Consider the following 16,679-nt stretch of genomic DNA (forward strand, 5'->3'; position numbering starts at 1 on the left):
ATGTGGTTGGGCTTCCCATAGCTCCTCCTTGCCTCCCGCCAGACCCTCACCGTGGTACGCATCAAGCTCGTCATGGAGGAGCTCGCCCTAAGCCCCCGAAATGGTAGGTTACTCAGAGCTGCATAGGAGCCAAGGATGGCTGCCTCCAGGGTGACCACCGGGTTCTTTGTGGGCTGGGAGAACCACCACCGAATTGTGGCCAAAACGGCCGCCCAGTAGTAGATCTAAAGGTTTGGGAGCGCCAGGCGCCCCCCCCCCCCCCCCCGATAGTGGGAGATATAGTATTTGCTTGGCTACCCTGGGGGGTCTCCCAGCCCAGACAAAGAATATCAACAGACTCTCCAGTCTTTGGAAAAAAGTCCTGGGGATGTGGATGGGGGTATTACGAAAGAAGTACAGGTAGTTGGGGAGATAGATCATTTTTAGCAAATTGACTCTGCCCACTGGGGATAAAGGGAGAGATCGCCATGCCGTGCACCTAGCCCCTAATTGTGTCATGAGTGGCTGTAGATTGTCCTCCAGATAGTTCTGAACTCTACCACTGACCTTAATCCCCAGGTATATAAAACTTTCCACCCATTTAAGCTGTGGGTGAGGTACGCGAGGGGTCGAGGAGTGGAGCGGGAAACGAACCGATTTGTCCCAATTGATGTGGATGCCTGAGTACCGACCGAAACGATTAATCAGGTCTAGTGCAGTGTCTAAAGAAGACGACGCATCCGCTAAATAAAGCAGAGCGTCATCTGCATTACAAGGACAGCTTTTCTTCGATGGGCCCTACTTGTATTCCCTTTATCCCAGTATCCGCTCTCAGCAAAATAGCCAAGGGCTCCATCGCGAGGGCGAATAAGGCTGGTGAGAGGGGTCACCCCTGTCTTGTACCCCGTGCCAGCTGAAACTGCCCGGAGAGACAGCCATTGGTACGGATTCTAGCAGAGGGGCTGTGGTACAGCATGCGGATCCAGTTCGTAAATCCCGGGCCAAATCCGAATCGCGAGAGCACCTCCTATAGATAACCCCACTCGACAGAGTCAAAAGCCTTCTCCGCGTCGAGAGAGGCCACTGCACCCGTCTCCCCCCCGGCTGCTTTATCTATGTGTGTGAGTAGGCGTCTGATATTAATGTCTGTGCAAGGGTCGTGATAACTAAGCTTAGTCTGTTGGCCAGGATTTTGGCCAGGATTTTTGCGTCCACATTTAAAAGTGATATAGGGCGGTATGATGAACACAAGGTGGGGTCCTTCCCCGGCTTGGGGATCACCACTATGATCGCCTCACTCATGGTGTTGGGAAGTTTATCAATATGCGACGACGCAGAGAATAGATGGTGGAGTCTGTCAGAGAGCTCCGTAGCGTAGTGCTTATAGAATTCCGCCGGGATTCCGTCCGGTCCCGGCGTCTTACCCGCCTGCATAGATTTAAGCGCCTGGAGAATCTCCAGAACCGTGATAGGGGCGTCCAGCCTATTTCGGTACGTGTGAATCAACTGGCCGGATTTGTCCCTGATATGTGAAATGCTCAACCCCCCTGCCTGTTCCCTGGAGAGCCAGGCCAGCATCCTCCCGGACCTCTCCCCCTGCTCAAAGATCCGCTGGGACTGAGCCAGCCTTCTCTTCTGGGTGAGAGAGGTGCGGAGATCAACAGCCTCCCTGGTAAGGATTTGCAGTTGCAGATAATGTTGGGGGTCCCGAGTGCGGACAAAAAGAGCCTCCGTGCAGACCGCCTCTCCCTCAGCTCTTTTTAGTTCTGCTCTACGTTCCCTGCGTATTTTGGTAATGATAGTCTAATAGTGCCCCCTCGTGGTAGCCTTCAAGGCATCCCACACTACCGTGGCCTCCCCTAACGGGGCCAGTGATTTTTGTTTCCCTTTTTCTTTTTTCATGTATGGTTATTGGGGATATCTGTTTGTTCTCTGTTTGGTTTTGTTGTACTTGTTTACTAAAAATATTGATATTTCAGTGTTGCAATGTCCTCGGATATGTATGTCCCGGGATCGCTTAACCGGGGAGTTCAACTCCCTGGTGTTCCAGGATACAATGCTAAGTGTAGACATGGACTCTGGGGGCAGTAGAAGGATCAGGATCATTGTGGAACCCAGCTCCGGGATTGGACCGCTGGACCCGGGACATACATATCCGAGGACATTGCAACACTGAAATATCAATATTTTTAGTAAACAAGTACAACAAAACCAAACAGAGAACAAACAGATATCCCCAATAACCATACATGAAAAAAGAAAAAGGGAAACAAAAATCACTGGCCCCGTTAGGGGAACAGTCCAAACCCCCCACCCCACCCAACCCCCTTAAACTAAGGAGGGTATTCATCCCAAAGTGTATCAGCTCGCCGGCTGCAACAGGGTGCAGGAGGCAAGTTCCACCCCCCCAGACATCCTGGGGGGGTTTAGGTAACCAAGTGAGCGGCTCACTAGGCGTGAGGCAACCACCTGCTCTATGGAGGAAGCTGACAGGGACACGGTTCTAGGAGGATACGGAAAATCTGCAGTTTGTCCCATCAGTGAAAATGATCCAAAAAGGGGAAGAAGGAACATATGGTATGAGCCCCCATGCTCCAGGAGGGAGCAGGAAAGGGCAAAGAGGAGCGGCATGTCGCAGCCTTCTCCCGACCGTATCTCAGGTCAGGGGTATCAACTTGAACTCCAGCTACCGGGGAGGTTGCTGCCAGCATTAGAGGTGAGCCCACCATCGGTGCAAACAGGGCACAACAGGTGCAACAAAGGCCGTGGGCATCCCAACAGTAGAATGGGTTGTGATCAATTCCGAAGAGGTATTTGGTCAATCAGCGGGCCGGCGCCAGCGAATCAATCCAGGCGGAAGCCTCTCCGGGGGTGTTAAAGAAGCGGGTCGTCTCTCCGTCCTGGACTCTTAGACGGGCCGGAAAAAGAACACTATAGCGGATGTTACGTGCTCTCAAAGCCGCTTTCACATAATCAAAGGATTTCCTGAGCTTCTGAGTCTCCACCGAGTAGTCAGGGAAGATCATCAGTCTGGCATTCTGATACCGAAGGTCGCCGACCGTTCTAGAAGCGTGAAGAACCTCATCTCGGTCTCTGAAATTAAGGAGGCGGAGGATGAAGGTTCGCGGGGGGGCTCCAGGAGGCCCCGGTTTAGGTGGTACGTGGTGTGTCCTTTCCACTGCGTAGTGAGACAAGAAACGAGCACCAGGGAGGAGGTCCCGCAGCATGCCCTCCACAAAGCAGGTGGGGTTGTTCCCCTCAGCCCCCTCCGGGAGGCCGACAATGCGGAGATTATTGCGCCGGTTCCTATTCTCGGCATCCTCAGCTCTGTATTCCAAGGCTTTAACTTTAGTTTGAAGGGTGCGAAGTGCAGCTCCATGTTCGGACACTGTGTCTTCAGTATTGCTCACCCTTTGCTCGGTCTCAGTAACCCTGGATCTGAGTTTGTCTATATCCTGTCTGATAAGACCCATATCCAACTGCACGGCTTCCATTTTGGCTGTTAGGGTGGTTTGACAAGTGGCAATGGCCGCCATGACCTCCGCCAGCCAGGGAGGCCGGGACACGGCCGGATCCATGGGGGCCGTCTGGGAAGCTCTATGGGCACTCCGTGTGGTACGGGTCTCCTCCTGGGGGACCAAGTCTGCCCGGGGGGGGGGGTCCTGCTGGGATGGGAAAGACAGACGCTTGCCCCCTTTACTAAAATTCTTGCCTGAGTTCCGGCGCCTCATTCAGATGGAGTGGCGCAGGACAAGTCCAGGTGGGTTCAGAGAGTGTCCACCGGCAGACCTCTGATGCCCCGGTTATAGAGTCCGGGTGTCTTCGGGCCATTAAGGGAGGGCTGTGGTGTGTGTGTGGGCAGAAGGGCCCGGTCCCGTGCCCAGGGCCACCGTGGTCCTCCCGGACAGCTGGGGCATCAAAGAAGTCCCCTGCTCGGTCTCACCCTGCAGGGGCCGTCAGGGGGGGGGGCGCCCCTGAGCTGCTGGTGGAGACTGAGTCCCTCCAATCGATGTCCCAGATGGGCCCTGTATACCGGGGGCGGGGGGTCAGCAACCTCCTCAAAACAAGCCCCCTCTCCTCCCCATATGATGAGCAGGCTAGGGAGGTGACCTCACCTCAGTGCAGGGGGGGGCTACAGGTTGGAGCCCCCAGGCCGCCAGGAAAGGCCCCGGTCGCGGCCTACTCGCTGCCGGAACGTCCAGGTTCCGCCTCACCACTTATGGGTTCACCCCGCGGTCAGCCACAGGTCACGGGGGTGCACTCGCTCGGGCAGGGGCCGCCAGGAAAGGCCGCAGTCGCGGCCTATTCACCGCCGGAGGTCCGGATTCCGCGTCTGGGCCGCAATCATCCGCCAGGGAGGGGTCCACCCTCTGTTCAGCCACAGGTCTCGGGGGTCCCGCCTCGATCCTCCGCGGACACCGCGCTCCGCCGCCCGGGCGGGAGCTGCCAGGAAAGGCCGCGGCTGCGGCCTAAATCAACGCTGAGGCTGCGGAGCGGCCAGGAGAGCGCCGCGCCTTCCACCCTCTCCCGCTGGGCTGCGGGGCTAACAGGCTCCAACCTCAGGCTCTGGAGGGGCTGAATATGGAGGAGGAAAGGCAATCCTGGATCCGGGTAAGTGTAGCAGAAGTGGAGCTCACTAAAAAAGCAGCCGCTCACAGTGCCATCCTGGCCACGCCCCCAGGCCTGTAATTCTTAGGAATAACTCACTTAAATCTGTCCAAACAAGAGTCTAGTAGACATCCCAGGTATGATAAAGTTTAAACACAAAATCATAAATTATAATATAATAAATAATTATAACAAATAATAATATAATAATAATAACATTTTAATAATAACATTTATTCAATAATGTAATCAAATCAAAAACACAGAAATTTGCTCAGTTGCTGAATTGTCGCTGTCGTCACTTTCAGTGTTTGATGACTAATTTCCCCACAAATCACTATCGCCCAATTCTGCAAGTGTTCTAATTGTCGCTGTTTTCTAGTTGGTGATGTAATGGGGCACTTTTTGGTTGCTTTGGACAATCTCCAGTTTCCAGGCAGAAAGAATAGTATATATCATATAAAACTACATGTAGGGCACTGGACAAAGCATTAGGGACAAAAGCGATGTGAAGTAATTTGATACAGTAATGTAATCTGTAAGATTACAGTGTACTGTATGTGTTATGTGTATTTTACTTTTTTAATTTTTACCCTGGGCTATGTCCCCATGCGTCGCGATGCTCGCAGGGAATGGAGCTCAGCACTGCAATAGATCGAGCAGAGGAGACAGCTCGCACAGACAGCGGGGAGACATCGCAGGATCCTGGGGACAAGGAAAGTAAGCTGTACATGAATCCTGCAATGCAATCCCATGTGTGGCTTGGGGTTACTGCTTTTGGTAATAAAAATTCACCCCAAGCCACACTCCGCCAGTGAGATTAAAAGACCAGCTGGTCAACTCCTTCCCGTTTCATGACCAATCTAAGTGGAATCCTGGTATAAACAAAAGTTCCTGGGTGGAGATACCTGTGACGGGTTGATGACTGCAGTACAAGATTACCTCTTAGTGAAAACCTTTTACAACACCTAAGATTAACCCCTTAGGGGTACTTGCATTTGCAAAGGGGGGAATCACACGGAGCATGTAGCTGGTCTTGATATGCATGGTGTGCTGGGTATTCTGTGAGAAGACTCTCCTATCAAACCTGAGGGCTTTTGGATCACAGACACCCTTCTTTATGAACTTTTCTATTCTTTGGATTCCTTTTTTCCATAGTGTGTGTGTATATATATATATATATATATATATATATATATATATATATATATATATTATGGTGTAGATTTAATTTTAGAGCGTTGTTAATGTGTAGGTATTGTGTTTAGTGGAATTTTGGGACTGTACTTACGCATAATCTGATTGGCTAATTTTGCTCAAATAGTCTGTTAATAGGTGCTTTACACAAATCAGCTATGCCAAGGTTTTAACTACCACCCCCAATGCCTGAAATATGTGGAAAACCTTAAAGTGATTGTAATGCCGCGTACACACGGTCAAACTGTATGACGTACTTAGTCTGGCGGAAAAGTACGCCAGACTGTCCGTCGGAATTTCCGAACGGGCTACTTGCCCACACACGGCACTTTTTGAGCGGACTAATACGGCGTACTAAGTCCGCCGTACTATCCACCCTACTTTTGAAATGAACGGACTCGCCCACACACGCGGAGGAAAGTCCGCTCATTTCGAGCGCGTCTCCAGGTAGGTGGGGCCCGCGAGGGAGACGTCGCTGGCCCCGCCGCCTGGTATGGACTTAAAGGGGAACCCCAACGCCGAAAAAAATTGGCGTGGGGGTCCCCCCCAAGTCCACAACAGACCCTTGTCCGAGCACGCTACCCGGCCGGCCAGGAAAGGGGGGCGAGCGAGCGCCCCCCCTCCTGAGCCGTACCAGGCCGCATGCCCTCAACATGGGGGGGTGCCTTGGGGAAGGGGGGGCCGCGCGGCCCCCCCACCCCAAAGCACCTTGTCCCCATGTTGATGAGGACAAGGGCCTCTTCCCGACAACCCTGGCCGTTGGTAGTCGGGGTCTGCGGGCGGGGGGCTTATCGGAATCCGGGAGCCCCCTTTAATAAGGGGGCCCCCGGATACTGGCCCCCCACCCTATGTGAATGAGTATGGGGTACAATGTACCCCTACCCATTCACCTGTAAAATAAAAGTACAAAAAAAAACACAACACACGAGATAAAATACTTTATTGCACAGCTCCGGGGGTCTTCCGTCTTCGGGGGTCTTCTCGCCGGACTCCTCCGCTATCTTCTTGTAGCTCTTTTGCTAGCGGAGGAGTCCGGCTTTCTTCCTCGCCGCCGGCCTCTTCTCCCGACTTCGGGGGTCTTGTCCCCCTCTTCGGTTCTTCTGCCGGGCCACCGCGCCTTCTTATAGCTCTTTTACAGGCGGTGGCCCGGTCTTCTGTCGCCGCCGCCGCCGCCTTCCGTTCTTCTTCTTCTTCTTCTTCTTCTTCTTCTTCTTCTTCTCCTTCTTCTCCAGGAGATGTTGACTCGACGCTCTCTCCGGCCACAATGCCAGGGCCGCGCTGCGCGGCCACTTATATAGGGACAAGGGGCGGTGTCACATGGCTTTATGCGGCCCCCCTTCCCCAAGGCACCCCCCATGTTGAGGGCACGCGGCCTGGTACGGCTCAGGAGGGGGGGCGCTCACTCGCCCCCCTTTCCTGGCCGGCCGGGTAGCGTGCTCGGACAAGGGTCTGTTGTGAACTTGGGGGAGACCCCCACGCCGATTTTTTTCGGCGTTGGGGTTCCCCTTTAAGTCCATACCAGGCGGCGGGGCCAGCGACGTCTCCTTCGCGGGCCCCGCCTACCTGGATACCCACTCTAAATGAGCGGACTTTTCTCCGGGCGGGAAAAGTCCGCTCATTTCAAAAGTACGGCGGACTGGCATACACACGGCCGGATTGTCCGCCGAAATGTGAGTACGACGGACAGAATTTAGAAAAAAACGAAATTCTTAGTACATCAGACTGCACGCTGAAAAAGTCAGCTGAAGCCCACACACGAGCGGACTGTCCGCTGAAATGTGTTTCGGCGGACTAAGTAGGCCATACAGTCCGCTCGTGTGTACGCGGCATAAAGGATAACGTTAATTTTGAAAAATAAAAGTCATACTTGATTTTGCACAGAGCAGCTCCAATATACTTAGTTTGCCAAAATGTAATACCTTTAAACACAATGGTTATGATGATTTTAGTTAAGCATCATCGTTAGTATAATGTGTAAAATACACCATTTAAAACGACATCTACTGAAAATTACAATCTGATAAACATCAAACTGTATCAACATTTCTGTGATCAATGTCCGGCATTGTCTTTGGCAGATGAATGGTGAACTTTATTGTCCAACAATATCTTTAACAACCCACTGGTGAATTATAATACCAATCCCTTTGTTGCAGTGATAAACTATTCTCCATAAATGTTCCTGGTGATCCATTAGTAAACTATACTGTTGTGCGGTTCTGGTTATCATATTGGTATTTCTAATGCCCCCAGCTGTACACTTCAGAACAACTGACTGCCCCAGTTGTCCCTTAGTTTGACAAGGATTGCAACTTACTGTGTTTCATCTCCTTTCATCATCAGATGTTTCTATTAAATTTCAATTTACGTTGAGCACTACTTCTTAAAAAGGATATCGGGGGAACTGGAGAAAGTACAGAGAAGGCCAATCAAACTGATAAGAGGCATGGAGAAGCTCAGCTATGAGGAAAGATTTTTGAGAAACTGAATTTATTCTCTCTTGAGAAGAGATTAAGGGGAGATATGATCAACATGTACAAATACATAAGTGGTCCATATAATGAACTTGATGTTGAATCATTCACTTTAAGATCATCACAGAGGACTAGGGGGCACTCTTTATGTCTAGAGCAGTGGTCATCAACTCTGTCTTCAGGGCCCACTAACAGGCCAGGTTTGCAAGATAACTGAAATACAACACAGGTTATATCATTTGCTTCTCAGTGATTGCAGTATTCTAGTCTGCATCTCCCCAAGGTAATAGATAAAACCTGGTCTGTTAGTGGGCCCTGAGGAATGGGTTGATGACCACCGGTCTAGAGGAATAGAGATTTCATCTACAAATACAGAAAGGTTTCTTTAAGGTAAGAGCTGTGGAATAGACTCCCTCCAGAAGTGGTTCTGGCCAGATTGCTTTAAAAAAGGCCTGGATTCTTTCCTAAATGTACATAGTATAACTGGGTACTAACATTTATAGGTAAAGTTGATCGAGGGAATTTCCAACGGTGTTTCAGGGGATCAGGAAGGAATTTTTTTCCCCCTGCTGTAAGCAAATTGGCTCATGCTTTGCTGGGGTTTTTCACCTTCCTCTGGATTAACTGTGGGTATAGGATTGTGTATATGGGATGGTATGATTTTTTAAAATTGGTTTAACTAGATGGACTTGTGTCTTTTTTCAACCTAACTATGTAACTACAGTATCTCACAAAACGTGAGTACACCCCTCACATTTTTGGAAATATTTTATTATACATTTATATGTGACAATAGTGACGAAATGATACTCTGCTACAATGTAAAAGTAGTGAGTGTACAGCTTGTATACCCTCAAACTCAACACACAGTCATTAATGTCTAAACCGCTGGCAACAAAAGTGAGCACACCCCAACTGCAAGTGAAAATGTCTAAATTGGGCCCAAAGTGTCAATATTTTGTGTGGCCACCATTATTTTCCAACATTGCCTTAACCCTCTTGGGCATGGAGTTCACCAGAGGTTCACAGGTTGCCACTGGAGTCCTCTTCCACTCCTCTGACAACATCACGTAGCTGGTGGATGTTGGAGACCTTGTGCTCTTCCACCTTCTGTTAACGTCAATAGGGTTTAGGTCTGGAGATATGCTTGGCCAATCCATCACCTTTACCCTCAGCTTCTTTAGCAAGGCAGTGGTCATCTTGGAGGTCTGTTTGGGGTCGTTATCATGTTGGAATACTGCCCTAAAGGCCCAGTCTCCAAAGTGAGGGGATCATGCTTTGCTTCAGTATGTCACAGTACATGTTGGCATTCATAGTTCCCTCAATGAACTGTAGCTCCCCAGTGCTGACTGCACTCATGCAGCCCCAGACCATGAAACTCCCACCACCATGCTTAACTGTAGGCTTGACACGCTTGTCTTTGTACTCCTCACCTGTTTGCCACTACACACGCTTGACACCACCTGAACCAAGTAAGTTTATCTTGGTCTCATCAGACCACTCGACTTGATTCCAGTAATCCATGTTCTTAGTCTGCTTGTCTTCAGAAAACTGCAGGCTTTCTTGTGCATCATCTTTAGAAGAGGCTTCCTTCTGGGATGACAGCCATGAAGACTGATTTGATACAGTGTGTGGCATGTGAACACTGACAGAGTGCTCTACCACCCCTTCAAACTCTGCATCAATGCTGGCAGCACTCATAAGTCTATTTCCCAAAGACAACCTCTGGATATGATGCTGGGCATATGCACTCAACTTCTTTGGTTGACCATGTCAAGGCCTGTTCTGAGTGGAACCTGCCCGGTTAAACCGCTGTATGGTCTTGGCCACCGTGCTGCAGCTCAATTTCAGGGTCTTGGCAATCTTCTTATAGCCTAGGCCATCTTTATGTAGAGCAGCAATTTTTTTTTTCAGATCATCAGTGTTCCTTGCCATAAGGTGCCATGTTGAACTTCCAGCGATCAGTATGAGAGAGTGAGAGCTATAACACGAAATTTAACACACCTGCTCCGCATTCACACCTGAGACCTTGTAACACTGAATCACATGACAGTGGGGAGGGAAAATGGCTAACTGGGCCAAATTTGGACATTTTCACTTAGGGGTGTAGTCACTTTTGTTGCCAGTGGTTTAGACATTAATGGCTGTGTGTTGATTTATTGTGAGGGGACAGCAAATTGACACTGTTATACAAGCTGTACACTCACTACTTTACATTGTAGCAAAGTGTAATTTCTTCAGTGTTGTCGCATGAAAAGATATAATAAAATACTTTACAATAATGTGAGGGGTGTACTCACTTTTGTGAGATACTGTAAGTGCCTATGGTGACCATTACAAACTAATGCTAAGCAACCTATCTTATTATTGGTATTTATAATATTTTTCACTTTTTGTTTTTTAGGAAGCTGTGGAGTCTTGTCTCACCCGTATCACTAAACTAGAGTTGCAGCAACAACAGCAACAGGTTGTACAGTTAGAAGGGGTGGAAAATGCCAATGCTCGTGCTCTACTAGGCAAGTTCATCAATGTGCTGTTAGCTCTCATGGCTGTCCTTCTAGTTTTTGTATCCACTGCTGCAAGTTTCATCACACCATTGATGAAAACACGCCTACGCCTTTTGTCATCTCTACTCTTCCTCCTCTCCCTGCTCACTCTCTGGAGGCACTGGGACTGCATTACTTATGGTCTAGAACATGTTCTCTTACCCAGCTGATCCCTCGCCCTTGATGTTTGTAACTCACACCAATGTTCCCTCTCACTGCTTCTGAAAAGAAGAATCAGCTTATTGGAAAATGCTGGCCAATTACTTCTTTACATATATAATTGAATGAAACTGTATATCCGTATGTTAACATACCTACAGTATGTAGAGCATTTTATTTAAATTGGCAGCTATTTGGCACAACCATGTGAAATATGAAGGCTATTTATAGGTTCCTCTATGGTAGATCTTCAAATAACAATGAAAGTATGTAAAGGAACACTTTGTTTACAAAATATGTAAAGCAGATTGAATACTTTCATGGAATGCTGTGGAATGTGGCACATTTGGTAAAAGGTCCCTGCATTATTTTATATTATTATTTGCAAAGCTTTCATTGGGTGAAGCAGTAATCGGTAATGCAATCAAGGTTGAATTCTTTGAATTATGAGTTTGAGAAGTAATAATGAGGTGTGCAATGAATGGATTGTGACTTTCTGCAATACCTCTCATGAAACTCACCTTTTATTTTAAATACTTATAAGGACATGTCTGTATAGTAATGTGACTCCCACAACCTCAAAAGCAGTGAATGCTTATGGACTTATAGGTGGGGTTAGTGGGAGAAAAACAATGGTCATAGCATCTCTGACTTATGTAATTTAACCAGGCATCAAGTATTTATTTTTTCCTAACCTACTTTCTTTAAAGACTTTGCAAGAGGGTGACTGCTGTATCAATGCTGCATAGCCAGCATTACAAACATCCAAAAATGTAAAACTTTATACATAGCAAAAGAGCATTTGTTTAAATGTTTTCATTTACTTTAATGAAAATGCAATAACTATAACAGACTTTCAATTTTTAATGTTGGTTGGTGCTTTACTGCACTAGATTATTGGAAATACATCAGTGGTTCTGTTTTATATCCAGCAGATTGGCCTGGTATCATAGCATACAGTATTTAGAATGCAGTTTAAAATTGCATTGTATTCAATGTATCTGTTTCTGTTGAGACAGGCTTGCCTGTAGTACACATGAGGATTACATATTTATTTATTTATTTATTTATTTGTCTGTTTAATCATTAAAAACGGATTTCAGATTAATGTGCATCTGTGGCCTATTCACACGCATCTACAGGTTTAATATTTGGGAGAGCCAAATAAACACAAGACAACAGAAACTCAACACCACCTTTGTTAACCAACTTTATTTCACTGTTTTAGATTATATTTTTACATTTTAAACATATGTATGTATACATAATTAGAGGGTGGAAGGTCTTCCTTTAAAATGTATGTGTACATATCACAAGTTTGTCTTTGTTAAGTGGAAGACTTTTTATCATTGTATTTCAATAATGTTTGGAAGGGCCATTTAACAGCCTTTACCTTGTTCCTCACTTGTTTCATGTAACAGAAAGTGTCACAAGGCAAGGTCTGTGTATTATATTATTTTGCTTCTCAAAGAAAATAAAATGTACACACTTAAAAATATCAGAGAAAATGTAGATATATTATTTATTATGATGTGACTGCAAAAACATTTATTGATCAAATAGGGTAATTTTTCAAAATTGTAAATTTATTTTTTCTTATATGTGATATAATTGCTGAAAAATTAATTTGTCTTATAATGATGCTGAATGATATATTTTTCCTGATATTATTTCATAATATATCTGAATCAGAAAGATTAAAGAAGAAGAAATATCACGCAAGTATAAAATGCTTCTTAAAGTGGTTCTAAAGTTTGAAGGTTTGTATGCGTAAATGTAAAAAAACCTTCATTGTGCAGTTCCCCCCCATGCTCACCTAAGCCCAATCCAGAAATGTTCACAAGGGCATAAGCTCTCCTAGGTCTCTCCCTCCCCATTGGCTAAGACACAGCAGTGGGAGACATTGCACAGAGCAAGTATGACGTGTTTGTTTTAAAAACAAAAAACGGAACGTTTACAAATGCTTTAACTCCAGTGGAACTTTACACATAGCAACTTGATAAAAAATTATCTTCTTTAGCAAGAAACATTCCCCATTTATAATCATGGTACCAAAATTAGCATGTGATGTAAATTGCCTCTAGCATTGTTCCTGTTTCTTCTTGCCTAAGGCTGCCATTTTGCTGAAGGCCAGAGTCCCTGAACAGCAGTAAATTTTTAGGCTGTCAGCAAATTGGCCTCTACAAATTTAGCACAGTGCCTAAAAATAGAGAGCAACTGAGCATGGGCAGAGCAGGGTGAGACAGTGTATTACCACATTTTAAACAGTATAGACACTTTTTTATAATGCTTTACATAGCTACAGTATATATGCAAAAGGGGCCTAACATTCACTTTAAATAGTTTGTTTGATCCAAGGTGGCCCATACAGTATACATCTCTGTGTTCCGGCAGTTGTATGGGGACTTCCTACCTACTGTCAGAACACAGTAAAGTCAGACTGAGGGCTGCTCAGCCATTTACATGAAGCCTTGTATTTTATCAATGTAAACAAATACATCTAGATAAAGGAAGGCCCGTTGACGTGGTGTATCTGGATTTTGCAAAAGCATTTGACACAGTTCCCCATAAACGTTTACTGTACAAAATAAGGTTTGTTGGCATGGATCATAGGGTGAGTACATGAATTGAAAACTGGCTACAAGGGCAAGTTAAGAGGGTGGTGATAAATGGGGAGTACTCGGAATGGTCAGGGGTGGGTAGTGGGGTCCCCCGGGGTTCAGTGCTGTGACCAATCCTGTTTAATTTGTTCAAAACGACCTGGAGGATGGGGTAATCAGTTCAATCTCTCTGACAATACTAAGCTAAGCAGGGCAATAACTTCTCCGCAGGATGTGGAAACCTTGCAAAAAGTTCTGAACAATTTAATGGAGTGGGCAACTAGATGGCAAATGAGGTTCAATGTAGAAAAATGGAAAATAATGTATTTGGGTGGCAAAAATATGAATTGAATCTATACACTAGGGGGGAAACCTCTGGGGGAATCTAGGATGGAAAAGGACCTGGGAGTCCTAGTAGATGATAGGCAAAGCAATGTCATGTAATGCCAAGCTGCTGCTAACAAAGCAAACAGAATATTGCCATGTATTGAAAAGGGGATTAATTCCAGAGATAAAGCGATAATTCTCCCCCTCTACAAGACTCTGGTTCGGCAGTACCTAGAGTATGCTGTCCAGTTCTGGTACCAGTCCTCAGGAAGGATGTGCTGGAAATGGAGCGAGTACAAAGAAGGGCAACAAAGCTAATAAAGGGTCTGGAAGATATTAGGTATGAGGAAAGGTTGCAAGCACTGAACTTATTATCTCTGGTGAAGAGACGCTTGAAAGGGGATATGATTTCAATTTACAAATACCGTACTGGTGACCCCACAATAGGGATAAGACTTTTTCGCGGAAGGTAGTTTAACAAGACTCATGGCCACTCATTAAAATTAGAAGAAAAGAGGTTTAACCTTAAACTATGTAGAGGTTTCCTTAATGTAAGAGCGGCAAGGATGTGGAATTCCCTTCCACAGGCGATGGTCTCAGCAAGGAACATCGATAGTTTCAAGAAACTATTAGATAAGCACCTGAATGACCACAACATACATACAGGGATATACAAAGTAATACTGACATATAATCACACACATAGCTTGGACATGATGGACTTGTGTCTTTTTTCAACCTCACCTACTATGTAACAAAGATTTCTCCGAATGGCTGAGGTGAGAATCATGATGTTATCCACTGGCTTCTCCACCTCAGCCATTCAGAGCAAACTTTATCACTGATAAAAATACAAGGCTTTCTTTAAAATGGTTGTAAACCCATTTTTATAACTTTATGTTACAGGTAAGCCCATATTAAGGCTTGCCTGTAGCTACCCTGGATATCTCCTAAACCTGTACTGTGTCTTCATGTGCCAAAGGGATCGGCACATGCGCACTGAAGCAATGGCATGTCATGCCGTTGCTTCAGTTAGATTTGGCGTTACCGCCGGCTCCCGTGCGCATGCTGTGATTGGATGTCCGCAGCCAGATGGGGGGTCGAGGATGGCTGCGGGGGCTTTGATGTAAGGTAAGTAATACATAATGAGCTAGTATTCTATGCATACTAGCTCATTATGCCTTTGCCTTGCAGGTTTTTTTTTGTTTTTTTTTAAGGGTTTACAACCACTTTAAAGGACTAAGCAGCACTCAGGCCGGCTCAGTTTTGTTCCAGGAAGAAGATTAAAAGTTCCTGTACCCTACCAGAGCACAGCGCTGTATACTGATTAGGAAGGACTCTCCTGATTCTCCTCCTACCTATCACAGCACTCCTTCAGTGTGACCTATAACTCTGTTTCCCTCTCTCCACTTCCTCTTTCTTTAGGGGTACCTCAAGGTTGTGTCCTTAGGCCCCTTCTCTTCTCCATTTACACCTCCCCCCTTGGTCGGGTAATAAACTCCCGTGGCTTCCATTACCACCTCTATGCTGAAGACACACCTAACTCTATCTCTCTACTCCTCACCTCACTCCTTCAGTCTCCTCTTGCCTTACTAACTTACTAACTGGCATATCAACATGGATGTCACACCACTTCCTCAAACTCAGTCTTTCTAAAACTGAGCTCATAATTTTTCCTCCAGCCCATGTCCCAACCTTCTGACTTTTGCATCAAGATTAATAATACAACCCTCAGTCCCTCCCCTCATGCCAGAGTGCTAGGTGTAATCTTGGACCTGTCTTTTCAGCCCCAAATCCATTCACTGTCCAAATCTTGCAGACTTCACCTCTGAAACATCTCCAAAATATGCCCCTTTCTAACTGTTGACATGACTAAGCAACTTATTCACTCCTTTTTTATCTCTCACCTTGACTATTGTAACTCCCTCCTCATTGGCCTACCTGTCCTCAAACGACACCTTCTTCAGTCTATCATGAATGCTGCTGCCAGAATCATCCAACTTACCAAACGTTCAGTGTCCGCCACTCTCTGCCAATCCCTTCACTGGCTTCCCAATGCTCAATGAATAAAATTTCAAAACACTAACAATAATAAAATTCAAAACACTAACAATAACATACAAAGCCATTTACAATTCTGCCCTGAAAACCCCCCAAAATAGAGTATAGACAGGACTGACAATTCCACATTGTAGTAGATTCTATGTTGTAGGATATTTTTTATTTTATTTGTTTATGGTTGAACTGGATGGACTTGTGTCTTTTTTCAACCTGACTAACTATGTAAGTATATGTACTGCAAGAAACTTCTCCTGTCTCTTGAAGCAACATCCTGAGAATGAAAAGTAAAATAAGGCAGAAAACTGACTACTAGTCTTGGCTGATTGGTTCTTATCAGGGTAGCCCTGACATAGTGAAACAAACTCCTGAGTCCATAGGAGAACTCATATGGATGATCACACAAGTCATCACAACTGATTGAATAGGGTGCAGGGACAAATTACACCCACCTCCCTTCCTCCCTCAGAAGTGGAGGCAGGACATGAACTGTAGACTCTGGTGTAGACTGGCTGGTGAGATGAACCCTCATATATATATGCACTTTAGGGGATATAGCATATCTGCAAAATAATTACATAATGACATGCACCATTCTACACCAACTAGATACATTCATATCGATGCTGTTATACTCATTTTCTGAATGGCCATGAATCCAACCTGCACAATTTCAGACTGTTTAAGTATATTAGGCATAGCTTACTTTAGCGTATGCTACAAATGCAGTT

At 46.0% G+C, this 16,679-nt stretch overlaps 1 protein-coding gene across 2 annotated transcripts in view; it reads left to right on the forward strand.

Annotated features, from left to right (window-relative positions):
- TMCC2 (transmembrane and coiled-coil domain family 2) overlaps positions 1-12,461 on the forward strand; it is a 252,850-nt gene extending 240,389 nt beyond the window's left edge. For both annotated transcript variants that reach the window (XM_077481293.1, XM_077481294.1), the window contains one exon: positions 10,663-12,461. In XM_077481293.1, the coding sequence (XP_077337419.1) occupies positions 10,663-10,974 (312 nt within the window). In that variant the 3' untranslated portion in view covers positions 10,975-12,461. The remainder of the gene's footprint in view (positions 1-10,662) is intronic.
- The last annotated feature ends 4,218 nt before the right edge of the window (positions 12,462-16,679 follow it).

This window comes from Lithobates pipiens, unplaced genomic scaffold (assembly GCF_037356315.1).
Source record: "Lithobates pipiens isolate NorthernLeopardFrog02 unplaced genomic scaffold, aLitPip1_a1.2 Scaffold_16, whole genome shotgun sequence".
NCBI lineage: Eukaryota > Metazoa > Chordata > Amphibia > Anura > Ranidae > Lithobates > Lithobates pipiens.